Here is a 16828-nt window from a genome sequence, read left to right as displayed (position 1 = left end):
TTCCAACGATCCAGATCGCCACGCAGAGCTCCACCCCTTTCCCCACAGGCTCCTCCCGTTCAGCCACAAACTGGGCCCCCACTCATCAAAAGAGGCGGCTCCAAGGATACCTAAGCCACACCCACTTCGCGGATGGCCCCTCCTAGATACCATAAACTCCGCCCGCTTCGTACGATGCCCCGCCCCTGTAGCTCAACTCTCCCACCCTCACCACCACCACCACCACCCACCCCCCGACCCCGAAAGCTGCGCGGGTGGGAGATCCGGAAAAATGTCTCCACCCTGCCCCAGGCAGCTACGTCCATCCGTCCGTCTGTCCACTCCCGCCCCCTTCCCCGTCTCCAGTCCCCCCACACTCCAGAGGGCGGGCGGGCAGGCGGGTGCGAACGGGGGGGTGTGCGCCGCTCTCTCGGCTGGGGGCGGGGGAGGCGGCCGCGCGGTGACGCGCGGGGCTGCTGCGGCTGCTCCGCCGGCGGATCATCACTCTCTAGCTGGGATGGACGCGGGGCGGGCGGGCCCTGGCGCGCAGAACCGGGAGTCCGGGCCTCCTGGATGCTGAGCTTCCCCAGAAGCCTCCCTCCCACCCCCGCCTTTCCTCCTCGGAGCCGCGCCGACCTCTGCCTGGAGGCTCTGGACTCCGCTCCCGCCCTCTTCTGACTCCTTGGACCTCCCCCTCCCGCACGCCCTCGGGATCGACTAGATCCCTCCCCCTCCCCGAGGATTCCGGCTGGATCCTTGCCCCTACACCGCGGATCCTGCGCTCCGAGGCCCCGGGCCCCTGGGGATTGCCGTGGACTCCTCCTCCAGCACCCGATCCCGTAGGATCCTCCGCCTGGACCGCCTTCTGGTCCCTCGAAGCCGGCACAAGAGCCACTGGATCTTCTGTCCAGTACTGCCTCGTTGCTCCCTCCAGGCTCTGCTGTCCCCACTGCGGGGTTCCCTGTTCTCGGGCTCCCCCTGACCTCATACCCTAGGCTCTCTCTTCCCGGGGATCGACTGGATCCCGGCCCCGCCCCCCGGGGCTGGGGCGATCCCCCTCCCCCGCCGGGTGAGGCGCTGCGGGCGGGGGCTGGGCCTGCGGGGCCGCGGGGGCTCAGAGGCCGCCGCCCCCCTCCCGAAGCCCGTCCGCCCCCTACTCGGAGCCCTGGATGGAGGCACCACGGCCCCAGGGCTGAGCCAGGTAGGAGCTAAATCAGGCTGGGTGGGGGGCCTTGTGTGGCGGTCCACTGGGGTCTCCCTCCCTGACTCCCTCACTGCACCCGGTTTCCCCCAGCCTGCTCTGTCTGCGTGTCTCCGCCTAGGGATGCTCTCGCCGTGTCTCTGCGTCTTGGTCTCTTTGTCTCTGCCTCTCTCCAGTCCATGAATGATCCTTTGAATGGACCCACAGACCCCGTGTGTTCCCATCTCCCCCTCCCCCCTCCTCCTCCCTTTCCCAGCCAAGCCATTTTCCCCACTGCGGGAAGGAGGGGGGGGCTGCGGCCTGAGCCCCCATCCCTCAACTCTCCCCGACTGGGGAGTCGGGCCTGAGCTGGAATGGAGAGAGCAAGGCGGTTGAAGGATGGGGAGGAGGGGGAGGAAGATGTGGCAGAGATGGGGAGAGAAAATGGGGGAGACAGAGACATGGAAAGACAGGGAGAGGGAGAGAGAGAAAAAACTGGGGAAGGTATTTGGAGAAGGAAAAATGAGGGGCACCAAGGAGAGAGATGTACAAGAGTGAAATGAAAAAAGACTAAGGAGCCAGAGACTGAAGGCAAGAGCTGGAGCAAGCTGGAAAAAGCCGAGGAAAGCTGCTCTGAGGGAGCGCTATGGAGAGGAGAAAGATGGGGAAGGGGGGAGGATACGGTAAGAGGGAAGGGGGGCTCCAGTGGGAGGGCAGAAGAGAGAGAAAGCTGGGCAGAGGAGAAGAAGCCAGGGGCCCAAAGTACCCCAAAGAAGAGGGGTGGCATGCAGGCCCAGTTGATTGGGGGGTGGGGGGGAAGCAAGGCCAAGGTGGCTGAGCCCAGCCTGATACAAGAAGTGGAAATCCTAGGGGACTAAATCAAGCTCGCCCCCACCTAGGTGATGGAAGAGCAAACTGGAGCTTAACCAGACCTAAAGAGGGGGAGGGCATGGTTGAGTGTGAGTGGAAAGGATTCCTGTGTCCTCATCTCTGGAATAAATTGACACCTGCAGAGAGCCACCCGCGGGCTGGCGCCTGGCTCCGAAAACCCCGTGTCAGCAAACAGCTCTAGCGGATGGTTTGGGGGGGATGGGGGGCTCCTTGAAATGGCCTGGGTGTCTGCCCCTTTTGTCTGGTCTCTTCTCTGTCCTGACTCTACTGCCCTGAGCAGCCCAGGCTTCAGAGCAGCAAAGGTGGCAAACTGGCAAGGGGAAGGGGAGGGTGAATGGATGGGATGGGATGGGATGGCATGGGATAAGAAGAAAGCTTAAATATGCCCCCAGTACATAGGTCAAAAGGCTGTGCAAAGAAGTGTTGTCTGGGGTCCAAGGCTGTGGAGTGGGAGGGGTAGTTAGTGGGCTCATTTACTGCCTCCTCAAGCCCACCTTAGCAACCCCTTTTTCCCAGCCAGAAGCCTGGTCACTAGAGCTCAGGGCTATGATTAGCTAAGGGGAGGGGGGGCAAAGGTAGATAATTTTTATGGTTTTCTGTACCCCTGGGTTCCTCTTTCATCTACATATATACTTCTTTCTTCCTCTATGCTAAGGTTGGGGAAACTCTAGTATTCTGTCTTATGCCTCTCCCCTCCCTCTCATGCCCTGAATGGATCCTACAACCAAGACAGCCCCTTCCCCTTTTTCTCTAAACGCCCCCCCCCTTTCCAGGGTTAAAGCTGCAGCCGGTTGCCGAGGTAACATTGCAGGGCAGCATCCCGTCGCCCAGCAACCGGCTGCAGGATCACGCATCTGTCCCCGGATTTGCCCCTTCAACATCCCCTCCCTACTCTAACTCGTGCCTCTAAGCACCCCAACTTCGGAGGGAAGAAATGTAAGGGCCTGAGAAGAAAGAGGGTCCTAGGTTGCACTAATCCTTAGGGAATGGTATGTTGAAGGGAAGAGAAGGTGCTGGGTTTGTACAGTCCAAAGAAAGGCCCCAGTCTGGCCTGGGGTGGGGGTTCCTCACCATGAAATTACAGCTCAGGAGTAATTAACACATATAAACAAACCCGCCACTTCCTGCTAATTAATGACTTGGTATTTTTATTTTTCTCTTGTCTATCTCATTCCCTCTCCCAGGGAGGTGGGGACTGGGACTCCTCTGCCCCCTCTTGTTAGGGATAAAGAAGCTGGGAAGGCTATCATACCCAAGACCCTGGGTTTGATCCCCCAGCACCACAAAAATTAAAGTTAAAAAAAAAAAAGGTTAGGAAGGGTAGCATTAGGTTTAGGGTGCTCACCTCTGTCCTGTGACTGCTCTGATCATCTGACTCCCATTCCCAATCCGGGTCTCTGTTGAGAGAAGAGGGTAGCTGAGGGGCGCGGGAGCTGGGGGTTGGAGGGGGGGCGGGACTGTGGGAGGAAGAACGGGACAACTTGGTCTGAAATCCAAGTCACTAACCACTGTCTCTTCTGTTTCCCCACTCCTTACTGTCCGTCCCATCCAACTTCCCTTCCCCTCTCTGCCTTTCTGTGTCCGTCTGTCTTGTCTGTCTGTCTGTTTCTTGCACATCGTGCCCTTCCTACTCCCGCAGGTCGGGCCTGCCTGCACAGTCTCTGACCTCCTTCCCTTTCCCCACCCCTTGCCCCCTCCATGGAGAGGAACAGACCCGTTCTCGGTCCAGTCTAACCTAGGTCCCTCCCAGCCCCCCTCCTCTTTCCTGTTCCTGCCCCCTCCTCCCTCCTGGGGCGAGGGAGGTCTCCCTCCCTCTCCCCCCCCTTCTCTCTCTCTCCGAGGGGGGGGGTCCCGGGGAGGGAGGGGGGGGTCCCCGATCAGCATGTGGCTCCTGGCGCTGTGTCTGGTGGGGCTGGCTGGGGCGCAGCGCGGGGGAGGGGGTCCCGGCGGCGGCGCCCCCGGCGGCCCGGGCCCGGGGCTCGGCAGCCTCGGGGAGGAGCGCTTCCCGGTGGTGAGCACGGCCTACGGGCGAGTGCGCGGCGTGCGGCGCGAGCTCAACAACGAGATCCTGGGCCCCGTCGTGCAGTTCCTGGGCGTGCCCTACGCCACGCCGCCCCTGGGTGCCCGCCGCTTCCAGCCGCCCGAGGCGCCCGCCTCGTGGCCCGGCGTGCGCAACGCCACCGCCCTGCCGCCCGCCTGCCCGCAGAACCTCCACGGGGCCCTCCCGGCCATCATGCTGCCTGTGTGGTTCACCGACAACCTGGAGGCGGCCGCCACCTATGTTCAGAACCAGAGCGAGGACTGCCTGTACCTCAACCTCTACGTGCCCACCGAGGACGGTAAGGGCGCGGGCACGAGGCCGGGGCCCCGTGGACACAGCCCACACACGCACACGCAGACACCCGGGCGCTGAAATCGGCCCCGGGCCTGAGGCGGGTCTGAGGGGAGCCCGAGTCCCTGCGGTCTGCACATCCTCCGAGGACGGTAAGGGCGCTTGGCCAGGCAGCCACAGGAGCAACCCACAGACAGCCGTCCTGCCAGTTGTGTGTGCCCTAGACACCATGGTAAGGGTAGCAGGTGCCAGGCTCACCCACCCTCCCTCCACAGAAGCACACAGTCAGCCCCTGAATCCCTAGGTGTTCTGATGATGGCTCCATCACCTGCCCAGATGCCCACTCCAGCCCTGACCTGCCTCTCGCTTGGAAACCTGGGTTTGTCATCCCCACTTTAGCTGCAGCCACACACTAAGAACAGGCTCTCTGCTCCCAAGGTAACCTAAGCAGACATTAGTCCATCATCTGGGGGGCCCAGAGCCCCTAAACTAAGCAGACTGCCTTTGTTGATGGTACTCACTCCCTCCTTTCTCTTCTATCTCTGTATAAGAGATTTTTTTTAAAATCAGTGTTAGGGCTTGAAGTCAGGGCTTGGGCACTTCCCTGAGCTTTTTCACTCAAGGCTAGCACTCTACCACTTTAGCCACAGCACCACTTCTGGTTTTCTAGTGGTTATTTGGAGGTAAGTCTCACAGACTTTCCTGCCCAGTTGGCTTAAAACTGAAATCCTCAGATCTCAGCCTTCTGAGTAGCCAGACATGAGCCACCAGTGCCTGACTGAGATTTCTATCTCTTATACAGAGATACTTATATATCCCCGAAGGATCAGAGAAACTTCTTGCCAAGGGCTCCTCCACTCACAGCACAGCCCCCTGTCCCTATCAGATCATCTCCCTGGGGCTCTGAGCTACCGGTTCTGTTAATGAACTCCTGGCTACTACAGGACTTCTCTAAAGCTCCAGCTCACGCCTCCAGATAGTTCTCTACCCACCAACCTACACAGGAAGATTAATCAGAACACCTTCCAGCTATCTACATCAGATTCCAGCCACCCCAAAAGCCATCTTCACAAACAACCCCCACATTACCTTCTGATACACCATTTTACCATTACCAAAGCATGCCCACACCTCCACAGAGCCAGTCTACTGCTGCACCCTCTCCCCAGGCTGTTTCCAGTATCCTTACCTATGGACCAGAAACTCCAATTCTCACAGTAGAATGAGGCTCCACTGCTCAATACAGATCCTGTTCCCAGTGAACCAGTAGTACATCAGCCATGTGCTCCAACACCCCATAAGTCACAATTTTGAACAGCGTCACAGAGTACACATGCCCTGTACTTCCTGAAATGGTATGTAACCCATCACTCACACAGAACCAAATTCCCTGCTACCCCTATATTTCATACACTCCAATAACACCAACATACACTCTATACCCTCATAACCCTGCATGTGCACTGTGCAGTACCCAACACCTTCAGCACTTCCCATACACAGTTTACCCCAGAGTCTACCTAGCGGTCGTATGCACTATACTATACCTACCTCTGGCAGAGACTGCATACCTTTTTGACTGATCAGATTCAAGTGTATGTACATCTCATGCAGACCACACACCCTGTGCCCCTCCCACATCTACCTCCCATGCAGACCATACACCCTATGCCCTTCTACATCTACTTCCCACGATTAAGTGTGTGTGTGAGGGGTACACATGTGTCTGTGTGCTTGCCCATGCTGGTCCTAGGGCTTTGAACTCAGGGCCTAGGTGCTATCCCTGCCTTTTGTTGTTGTTGCTCAAGGCTAGCACTCTACCACTTGAGCCACAGCTCCACCTCTAGATTTTTAGTAATTTATTAGAAATGAGAGTCCCTTAGACTTTTCTTCCCAGGCTGGTTTTAAACTGAAATCCTCAGATCTCAGCTTTCTGAGTAGCTAGGAGTTAGGATTACAGGTGTGAGCCACTGGCTCTAAGCATCCCCCCATAGTCCATATAGTCCATTTACCTCAGCACACTTTTCACTCACCTTCCCCTCGCTCCGCAAGAAAGCTAGCCACTCCACATTCCCTTCTCTCATGGACCATCTAGCATGGAGCCCTCCCAGCTATGAGTCCCTCATCCCAGGACCTCTAGCCAGACTCATCTCAACCCTACTTCTAGACTGTATCCCAGTACTTGCACAGAGGCCGTCCACCCTTATGGGACTTTCTCATCACTGCCCCCATGTGAAACACCAGCACTTCTCACCACTGAAATGTCCACCCTAACACCTCTACACAAAGTGTCCCTTGCCAACAACACCTCCATACAAGTTGTCTGTCCCCTGCCTCCACACCTGTATTTTTAACCATTGCGTTTTGCAGACCTGCTTGGGGCCTGACACATTCAGGTGATCTCACTGACTCTTCACACCATCTCTGGGAGGAAGAGGTTTTCACACACACACACACACACACACACTCACCACATTCTCCCAAGCATGCATACTTCCTGATGACTTCATCCCCATCTACATCATCTTACAAAGAGTCTGTTCCCAATTGATCCTTATGGGGGCCATGCTCATCAGGGAAATTTTTCAGAGCTAGCCTGGGACTTGCTGACCAGGCCCATACCTTCTGAAGCCACTGAGGGGAAAAAAAATCAGCCTGAGGAACGCCCTGAGGTCTTTGGGATCCGGCTCTTCTCTGACCAATCCCCTGACCTGAAAGAAGCCTGGTGCCAATCTCTGAGCCCAGTGTGGAGCCTTTCTCAGATGCTGGACACACTGTCCCTCCCAACGAGTTTTCCAATGTGTGCACACACCACCTGTGTCACACTGGCCCAGGGCACTGTATTTCATTTGCAGAATGAACCCCCATCAAGAGGGGAGGAGGGATCTTTGACAGTGGAGCTTGGGTGGGGGCGGGTAGAGCTGATGGAAAGTTGACCATCTGGGGAGGGAGGAAAGGAGGCCTGGGTAAGGGATGAGGTTGGTGGGAGTGTGGAGGGATGAGTTGGAGTGGAGGGCAAGACCTGATGACCCCTTTCCCTGCTTTGCCCATACTGGGGAGATGAGGTGATAAGCCAGGCCTGTGAGTATGGATGGAAGAGAAATGCCAGCAGGCAAGACAGGGTTGGTGGGCAGCCCTAGCTGACCTACTCAGCCTTTCAGTGAGGAACAGAGGGCTTCTGGGGGCTGTGAGCAGCCAGGTGGGCGATCCCCAGCCCCAATCTGCCCAGTGCCCTTCAGAGCCTTCTTTCTAGAGGGAAGCAGTCTTTTCTGCCTAGCCTCTCTGTACAGCCTGGGTGGGGCAGCAGGCAGCACTTGCCTGTCCCTGAAGGAGGCCTTGGGAGGTGGCTTGGCTGGCAAGCCAGCCTTGGTCTCCAGGGCTCCCCCTCCCTCCGACCCCACCCCCTCTAACACCTTTTCATTTCCAGCAACTAGCAAATACACAACAACCCAAATTCTTTCCAGCCAAGAGTCCATATGTTTTAAGACAGGCCTCAGACCACTCAGGCATCTTACTCTCCAAAAAACAAAACAAAACAAAAAAATAAACCCACCTTTTCTTTGGGGCATGACTTTTTCTGGGGAGGGGAACAAAACTGGGTTATAGAAACGTTTTTCTCTTTTCTTGGTTTCTTTTTCTTGCAAACAAATTTTGCTTTTTTTGGCTTATTTTTTCTGCCTCTCCCCACCCTCTCCTTTTCTGCTTTCTCTCCTCCCCTCCCCATCCACCACCTCCCCTGACCCCCATCTTTCCCCACAAAATTGTCCTTTTTTCTCTGTTTTGTGTTCCCGGTCTTAGGTCCGCTCACAAAAAAACGTGACGAGGCGACGCTCAATCCGCCAGACACAGGTAGATTTAAAAATCCCGCTGCTGCATGTGGTTGCTTATAAGAGGAGTTTATGGCCCTGCCCCTAACTAAATGCCCCGTAGTCCTCAAGGCCCCTCAGTCGTTCTCCTAACTAAAAAGTGAAGGGAAAAAAAAAAGAAAAGAAAAAATTTTAATTGGAAAAAAATTATGAAAACTTCAAACGAAATTTGAACAATGTTGGACCCACTAGAAAACTTGCAAGAAAAGTTAACTATGGTGGAAATTGGAAGTATCAGAAAGAAATTGAATAAAATGTTCTGAATTCGAAAGAAATTTGGACTATTTTGAGACATGAAATATACTATTTGGAAAAAATTTAATTTGGAGAAAAATACTATTTGGAAAAAAATTACATTGGCAAATTGATGACACAATTGAAACATCAGAAATCAAATCGCCAGTCAGACACAGAAAATGTGAACATTTGAATCAAAGTATTTGGAAATTTTTTATCACAGGGCCCAATATCTTGAAGTTTCACCACAAAATTTTGAAAAAAAATGCAAACAATTTTTTTCTTTTTTTCCAAGATGGAGCTTTTTATTTTTATTTTTTCTTTTCTTGTTGAAATCTGCCCCAGAGCTTCTTGCTTTTTGGTTGTTGTTTTTTTCTTTCTTTCTTCTTTCTTGATCTTGTTTTTTGTTGTTGGTTTTGAATTCTTGTTGCCCCCAGCCCCTCTTCCTGGAACCTTCCCTTTCTGACTCCCCTCCCCCACACTGGGAGAGGGGTGGTGGGAGGAGGGCAAGTAATCAAAGACATGTTAGCCAGGGCTTTGGAGGGAAAAGAGCTTCCAGCTGGAAAATGCTGGAAAGTTAGGAATGAAGAGGATTTGGGGATGACACATAGGGGGTGCCCACCTGGGAGCAAGAGACTACCCAAAAGGCCTAAAGAGACAGAGGCAGGAACTAGCTGGGAAGGGTCCAGGGGAATGGCCTAGTAACCCACTGGCTGGCCTTCTGGCTTGAAGAAAGGATGAGGGAGGTGGCCCAGGTGCTGGGGACCAGCTGTGAGGGTCCAAACATACCTCCAGTTTGAGCACCTAGGTGAGTCAGAGATGACAGGTGTTAAGAAAGCCCAGGTGACCCAGCACTGTTACTGTGGCTGAATCCTGAGGGAGTTCCAGTGGATGGGACTCTAGCCTTGGGGACCTTGGCAGGCCCTTTTAGATCCCCATCCTCTTTGGGAAGTTGTCACCCCTCAGTCCTATCCAGTCTTGAGAGTAGTATGTGGCCTACTATGTGTGGCAGTTATTAAAGGATCCTTTGGGGATGTGGCAGGGGAGGGATCCAGCACCACTTCCCAGTTCAGGCCAGTCTATGGGGGTCTAAGATTCAGAGTTCCACCCTGGCTTCATTAGGCAGGCTCTTTCCCACCCTGCCTCCTCCTGCCACACTAATTAGGCTGGGGGTTGCTATGGTAACTGGGGAGGTGACCTAGAAAGGAATTAGGGCGGGGAAGAGACTGAGCCCCCAGGGACCCTAGGGCTTGACACCCCTCACCCACAGACCAGGGTGCCATGTGGAGTCAGGGCCAAAGCATGAGTCTGAGGAAATGCCAGGACCCTCCCAGCACCTCCAGCCTCTGTGCCCTCCTCCTAGGACCAGGAGGGACTTTTACTGTGTGTGTGGAGGGGTCCTGGGCTCCAGCAGGCACCCTGAGAGTGGCCTCCTACCCTGGCCTTATTGGGCTGTTTGGGAGCTCTGCCCGGCATCTGGTGATGTGCTTGGGATACATGCTGGTCGAGGGTTAGGAGGGACCTCCCTCCAGGACTAGCTGGGGTGGGAGGGAGGGAGGAAGGGGAATCCGGTCTTGCCCCCCCAGGGATGGGAGTGACAAGTCCTCTGAGCTCCTGGCTGGTCTTCAGTAGGCCTGAGAGCTCTGGTATGTTGCTTCTGGTCTGACTGTGTCCTTATCCCCAATCTCCTGGCCCACCTGCCACCCTCTCCCTGCGCAGATATCCGGGACTCTGGGAAGAAGCCTGTGATGCTGTTCCTACATGGAGGCTCCTACATGGAGGGCACTGGAAACATGTTTGATGGCTCAGTCCTGGCCGCCTATGGCAATGTCATCGTAGCCACGCTCAACTACCGCCTTGGGGTGCTAGGTGAGGGTGGGTGGCCAACTTTGGGGGTGGGGCAGAATCTGGGAGGCAGACCTGGTAGAAAGGGATGGGGAATTTTTTCTCCACCAAGAGCCATTTAGATATTCATTCATGGACCTAGATTTATTGAATTTCAAGTCCTGCCTGTGGTTCCTTTGGCAGGGCTAGACCAAATGATTTCAAAGGCCTTATACAGTCTGGGGTACAAGTTTAGTAAACTCAGTGGAAGGGGTTCTAGGCTGGACTAAAGTACCCAGATAGGGGACAGGGGTACTGTTGACACCTCCAGGGAGCCCCTTCTTTTTGTATCCCCAGGTTTCCTCAGCACTGGAGACCAGGCTGCAAAAGGCAACTATGGGCTCCTGGACCAGATCCAGGCTCTGCGCTGGCTCAGTGAAAACATTGCCCACTTTGGGGGTGACCCTGAGCGCATCACCATCTTTGGATCTGGGGCAGGGGCCTCCTGTGTCAACTTGCTGATCCTCTCCCACCACTCAGAAGGTACTGCAGCCTTTCCAGCCCATCCCACTCTTCTCACAGCCCTGACCCTCTCAAGTCCCTCTCCTGTTGGCTGATATTCACAGCCTACCCTGATGTCTGCCTGTCCCACCAGGGCTGTTCCAGAAGGCCATTGCCCAGAGTGGCACTGCCATTTCCAGCTGGTCTGTCAACTACCAGCCGCTCAAGTACACGCGGCTGCTGGCAGCCAAGGTGGGCTGTGACCGAGAGGATAGCGCTGAAGCTGTGGAGTGTCTACGCCGGAAGCCATCCCGGGAACTGGTGGACCAGGATGTGCAGCCAGCCCGGTATGGGGGTGGGAGGCGGCTGGGTTCAAGCCTTCACTCCTTCCTATTTCTAAGGAGGTTGAGGTGAGAGGTGTCTGCAGGCATGCCGTGGACAAAAAGATGTGGACTTCAGGCCCATCTAGTGCCCTTCGTCTAGCAGCCTTCCTTCCTTCAATAGAGGTGGTCAAATAGGGCAAGTGAGCCCAGGGTGCCATGAAATGTTTTGGGAAGAATTTGAGAGGGGACAAGTGCCTTGAAGGACTCTCGGTGGTTTTCTTTGTTTTGTTTTTTGCCAGTCCTGGGGCTTGAACTCAGGGCCTGAGCACTGTCCCTGGCTTCTTTTTGCCCAAGGCTAGCACTACCACTTGAGCCACAGTGCCACTTCCGGCTTTTTCTATATATGTGGTGCTGAGGAATCGAACCCAGGGCTTCATGTATATGAGGCGAGCACTTTACCACTACTAGGCCATATTCCCAGCCCCCTCGGAGGTTGTTTTCTTTCTTTCTTCCTTCCCTTCCTTCCTTCCTTCCTTCCTTCCTTCCTTCCTTCCTTCCTTCCTTCCTTCCTTCCTTCCTTCCTTCCTTCCTTTGTTTCTTTCTTTCTGTCTGTCTTTCTGTGTGTCTTTCTGTCCTTCTTTTTGGTCAGTCATAGGGCTTGAACTCAGGGCCTGGGTATTCGCTGTACCTGAGCTTTTTCACTCTACCACTTTGAGCCATAATGCTACTCCTGGTTTTATGGTGGTTCATTGGAGCTAAGAGTCTTACCAACTTTCCTGCCCTGGCTGGCTTCAAATCATGATCCTCCAAACTCAGCCTCATGAGTAGCTAGATTATAGGCGTGAGCTACCAGTGCCTGGCTCTCTAGGTTGTTTTCAACTAGGGGAGAAGGGTCTTTCAGGCAGAGGGAAGACATGTGGGCTTAGTGAGCTCTTGGGCCCAGAAGAGGCCAGTGAACAGGTAATGAGACCCTTCCCCTTTTCCCCAGCTACCATATTGCCTTTGGACCTGTGGTGGATGGTGACGTCGTCCCCGATGACCCTGAGATCCTCATGCAGCAGGGAGAATTCCTAAACTACGACATGCTCATCGGTGTCAACCAGGGAGAGGGCCTCAAGTTCGTGGAAGATTCTGCAGAGAGTGAAGATGGTGTGTCCGCCAGTGCTTTTGACTTTACTGTCTCCAACTTTGTGGACAATTTGTATGGTTACCCAGAGGGCAAGGATGTACTTCGGGAAACCATCAAGTTCATGTATACAGACTGGGCTGACCGGGACAATGGTGAGATGCGACGTAAGACGCTGCTGGCACTCTTTACCGACCACCAATGGGTGGCTCCAGCTGTGGCCACCGCCAAGCTACATGCTGACTACCAATCCCCTGTCTACTTTTACACCTTCTATCACCACTGCCAGGCCGAGGGCCGGCCAGAGTGGGCGGATGCAGCACATGGAGATGAGCTGCCCTATGTATTTGGTGTGCCTATGGTGGGCGCCACTGACCTCTTCCCCTGCAACTTCTCCAAGAATGATGTCATGCTCAGCGCAGTGGTCATGACCTACTGGACCAACTTCGCCAAGACCGGGTGAGGGTCAGAGGGTCTGGGTGGGGCACCCTTGCCATCCTTGGCTGTTGAGACCAACAAACCCTACTGAATACCTTCTCTGTACCAGGCCTGAGGTTGGAGCTTTAGCCTCTGTCCTTCCTCTTGGTGGCTCCCTTGGTGGCTTTGGCTTGGTGTCTAGCTCTCCTCCCCTTGCCGACTTACCCCACTGACTCCCAACTCCTACCAATGTTCTGGCCCTGTCTGACAACTCTGATCTTCATCCAAGGACATAAGGGCTGTCTCGTTGTCCAAATTTCACTGACATCTCTTCCCTTCCCTCTCTGATTTGCTTTCTTTTGGCTACCTCTGGCGGCTAGCTGTAAGCTGTGTGTTGCTATCTCTCATGTGTCTTTTGGGTTTTTTTTTGGTTAGTTGTGGGGCTTGAACTCTGGGCCTGGGCGCTGTCTCTAAGTTCTTTAGCTCAAGGCTAGCACTCTATTATTGGAGCCACAGTGCCACTTCCGCTTTTCTGGAGGTTAACTGGAGATAAGTCTCACATTCTTTCCTACCCAAGCTGGCTTTGAACCTCAATCCTCAAATCTCAGTCTCCTGAAGCTGGGATTACCCAGCTTCTCATGTGTCTTTGTCTCTCTGTCTCTGTTTCTATCTCTCTCTCACCCTCAGCTTCTGTCACATTAGGTATGTCTCTATCCTTCTGTCCTTATCTCTGGCTGTCTTCCTCCCTCTTTGTTTCTCCAGCCCTGCCTCTGGCAATCTTTTTCTTTTCATATCTATGTCCATTTCTCTGCCTCTACGGCTTTTTCCTCTTGTTGGCTTTCTTTCCTTCTCTTCCTTATTTCCTTCCTTCCTTTCTTTTTGCCTTTCTTCTTCTTTTTTCTTTTTTTGTCAGTTTTGGGCCTCGAACTCAGGGTCTGGGCTCTGTCCCTGAGCCTCTCTTTGCTTAAGGCTAGAGCTCTACCAGTTGAGCCAGCACCTCTTCCGGCTTTTTCTGTTTATGTGGTACTGAGGAATTGAACCCAGGGCTTCATGCATGCAAGGCAAGCACTCTACCACTAAGCCACATTCCCAGCCCTCTTTCTTTCTTAAAGCTGGTGCTCTACCACTTGAGCCACATTCGACTTCCACAGACTTTTCCTGCATGGGCTGGCTTTGAACTGGGGATCTTCAGATCTTAGCCCTCTGATTAACTGGCTTCCTTGCTATTTCCCCCTCCTTCTGCCTCTGTCTGCTCCTTCCTGTGGAACCTCACACTCACACCCCTCCTTTTCTTGCTCTCCTATGCCTACAGCGACCCCAACCAGCCGGTGCCCCAGGACACCAAGTTCATTCACACCAAGCCCAACCGCTTTGAAGAGGTGGTGTGGAGCAAGTTCAACAGCAAGGAGAAGCAGTACCTGCACATTGGCTTGAAGCCACGTGTCCGCGACAACTACCGAGCCAACAAGGTGGCCTTCTGGCTGGAGCTGGTGCCCCACCTGCACAACCTGCACACGGAGCTCTTCACCACCACCACACGCCTGCCGCCCTATGCCACGCGCTGGCCACCTCGCCCTCCTCCCGGTGCCCCAGGCACACGCCGGCCCCCACCACCTGCCACCCTGCCACCTGAGCCGGAGCCGGAGCCAGGCCCGAGGGCCTACGACCGCTTCCCTGGGGATTCTCGAGACTACTCCACGGAGCTAAGTGTCACTGTGGCCGTGGGTGCCTCCCTCCTCTTCCTCAACATCCTGGCCTTTGCAGCCCTCTACTACAAGCGGGACCGGCGGCAGGAGCTGCGGTGCCGGCGGCTCAGCCCGCCTGGAGGCTCCGGGTCCGGCATGCCTGGTGGGGGCCCCCTGCTTCCTGCTGCGGGCCGGGAGCTGCCCCCAGAAGAGGAGCTGGTTTCCCTGCAGCTGAAGCGGGGTGGCGGCGTTGGGGTGGACCCTGTTGAGGCCCTGCGCCCTGCCTGCCCACCCGACTACACCCTGGCCCTGCGCCGGGCACCAGACGATGTGCCTCTTTTGGCCCCAGGGGCCCTGACCCTGCTGCCCAGTGGCCTGGGGCCACCACCACCGCCACCACCCCCTTCTCTCCATCCCTTCGGGCCCTTCCCCCCGCCTCCCCCTGCCGCTGCCAGCCACAACAACACGCTACCCCATCCCCACTCCACCACTCGGGTATAGGGGGCGGCGTGGGGAGGATCTCCTCCCCTCTCTTGCCCTCCCCAGCCCAGCCACTCTGAAGGCAGGGAGGAGGACTTGGCACCTGGCGTTTCTCCTGTGGAGCTGTCACACATCATCGGCCAGTGGGAAGGTGGACACTGGATTCCCCACCGGGATGCGTGTTTTCCCCATTCTCTTCTCTGGACCTGGGCTTTTGAACACCTGGGGCTGTTTTTTGCCCTCTGTTGGGACACCAGTCTTTGGACTGTGGAAATTCAGAAGTCTTTTCCCGCGTGGAGGCGTGCTTTCCTGAGGGGGTGTTTTCCCATGTGCAGGGTGAGGTGTTTTGTTTTTTTTTCTTGCCACCCTGGACACATGTTGACCCCCTCAAAGAATTTCTGGGGGGATTTGTACCCCAGAATCCTGTTCCCTCATGCCTTCTTCCTGTCCCTCCCTCTCCATTCCCCCTGGAGACCCTGGAAGTGATGCAATCACATAGTGTGACCCTTGGCCACCAGACAACACCAGGTGGTGCCTGGGAGGCAGCAAGGAAACCACAGGCTCCCCCCAGCTCCCACCCCCCCCCCACTCCTGAAAAGCATGTTTCCCCCATGGCACAAGTCAGATGAAGCACGTTCTCCCGGGGAGCCCCTCGCCTTCCACAGACAACAGACGCAGCTCTCCTGCCAGGGAAAGGAAGGAGACCTGTGCATCCCGGTGCTGCCTGGAAACACTTCCCCGTGGTCCAGGACACATTTCGCTGAGTGGGAACATGATGTTGCATGTGGATGTGTGTTTCCCAGGCAGAGGGTCCCCCTCTCCCCAGCACTTCCCCGCATCCCCCTGTCCCCCTCCTCCCCCCCCACCTCAGGCCCAGCACTCAGTTCCTACTCACACAGCAAGTAGGAACAAGCTTCAAGTTGACAGAGCTGGGGGAAGATGCTGGATTGGGGGGGGGGGCGCACAGGGCAGGAAAAGGGGAGGCATGGCACATGCCACCCAAAGAGGCCATGCATGTTTGACCAAAGCCCTCACAGGGCCTGAGGATAGCCTTTCCCTTAGTCCTCAGATCATTGCTCATCTGTGCCAAACTGAATAGATATGTTTGGGGGAGGGAAACCCTCAAAATGTGCCAAGGACCCCCCAGTCTTAGGGCAAGATGGAACACAGGACAGGGGCACATGGCAGCTAAGAAGGCCCCCACCCCACCCCGCCTGTGTCTTGTTCCCTATAGTTGCCCCTCTCTGCCTAAGTTCCCCATTCTCCATCCCCATTTCCCTCTTTAAAGCTGTCCCCCATCTCAGGGTCAGACCAACTTTCTCTCCTTCCCTCCTTTAACCAGCCAACCCTCCCTGACAGCAGGGCTGAAGGAAAGCAGCAATGGATGGAGGAGAGGAAGGGACCAGGTTGGTTGGGGGAGAGAATGAGGCCTGCGGCACTGAGGAGCAGTTGGAAGCCTGTGAGGATAGGGCTTGTGGCAGATACCAGCAAGAATTTGAAAGCACCGCAAGGCAACTGCCCAGAGGTCCCTAATCCTCCATGAAGAAGGATGTCAGGAAGGGTTTTCAGTGGACACCAGGGAACAAATGAGTCCTCATGTGCTGGATGGCTTTCTGTGTTATGGTAGTGCCAGACTTGAGTAGTGATGGGTACTGGCTTTCACTGACACCCAGATCCAGAGACCCTGGTCTTGAGTCCCAGAACTTTGCCACAACTGTCCTTTCTCCTGCTTCCACTCATGGAAAAGTTATTTTCTCCTTACCTTCTCCTTACCTGGTCTAGTTCCTCTTGGAACAACCATGCCCTCCAAATGCTAGCGACCTGGGCCCTGAGCCCTGTAGGCAGATGCCCCCAGTGAGGCATGGAGGGGGCTGGGGGACCCCAAGATACAGCCACGGACTCCAATGCCTAGCCCCTCCAGAACAATCCTATGTCCCTACCCCAATCCTTTGCGGCTCTGTACACATTTTTAAACCTGGCAAAAGAT

The 16828-nt window shown here is 55.2% G+C and overlaps 1 protein-coding gene across 4 annotated transcripts; it reads left to right on the top strand.

Annotated features, from left to right (window-relative positions):
- The first annotated feature begins 441 nt into the window (after positions 1-441).
- Nlgn2 (neuroligin 2) lies at positions 442-16828 on the top strand. 4 transcript variants are annotated; one of them, XM_048366029.1, is made up of 8 exons: positions 442-1180; positions 3690-4389; positions 8181-8231; positions 10205-10354; positions 10667-10852; positions 10965-11157; positions 12122-12718; positions 13989-16828. In XM_048366029.1, exons 2-8 carry the CDS (start codon positions 3933-3935, stop codon positions 14860-14862), a joined length of 2508 nt encoding a protein of 835 aa, XP_048221986.1. In that variant the 5' UTR covers positions 442-1180; positions 3690-3932; the 3' UTR covers positions 14863-16828. The 4 variants fall into 4 exon arrangements, with proteins under 4 accessions (XP_048221986.1, XP_048221989.1, XP_048221988.1 ...); XM_048366032.1 differs by having other exon boundaries at positions 447-1180; positions 4137-4389; XM_048366031.1 differs by lacking the exon at positions 442-1180 and adding an exon at positions 2436-2986.

This window comes from Perognathus longimembris, chromosome 17, assembly GCF_023159225.1.
Source record: "Perognathus longimembris pacificus isolate PPM17 chromosome 17, ASM2315922v1, whole genome shotgun sequence".
Lineage (NCBI taxonomy): Eukaryota > Metazoa > Chordata > Mammalia > Rodentia > Heteromyidae > Perognathus > Perognathus longimembris.
Note: the sequence above shows the minus strand (reverse complement) of the source record. Positions and strands in the feature narration are given on the sequence as shown.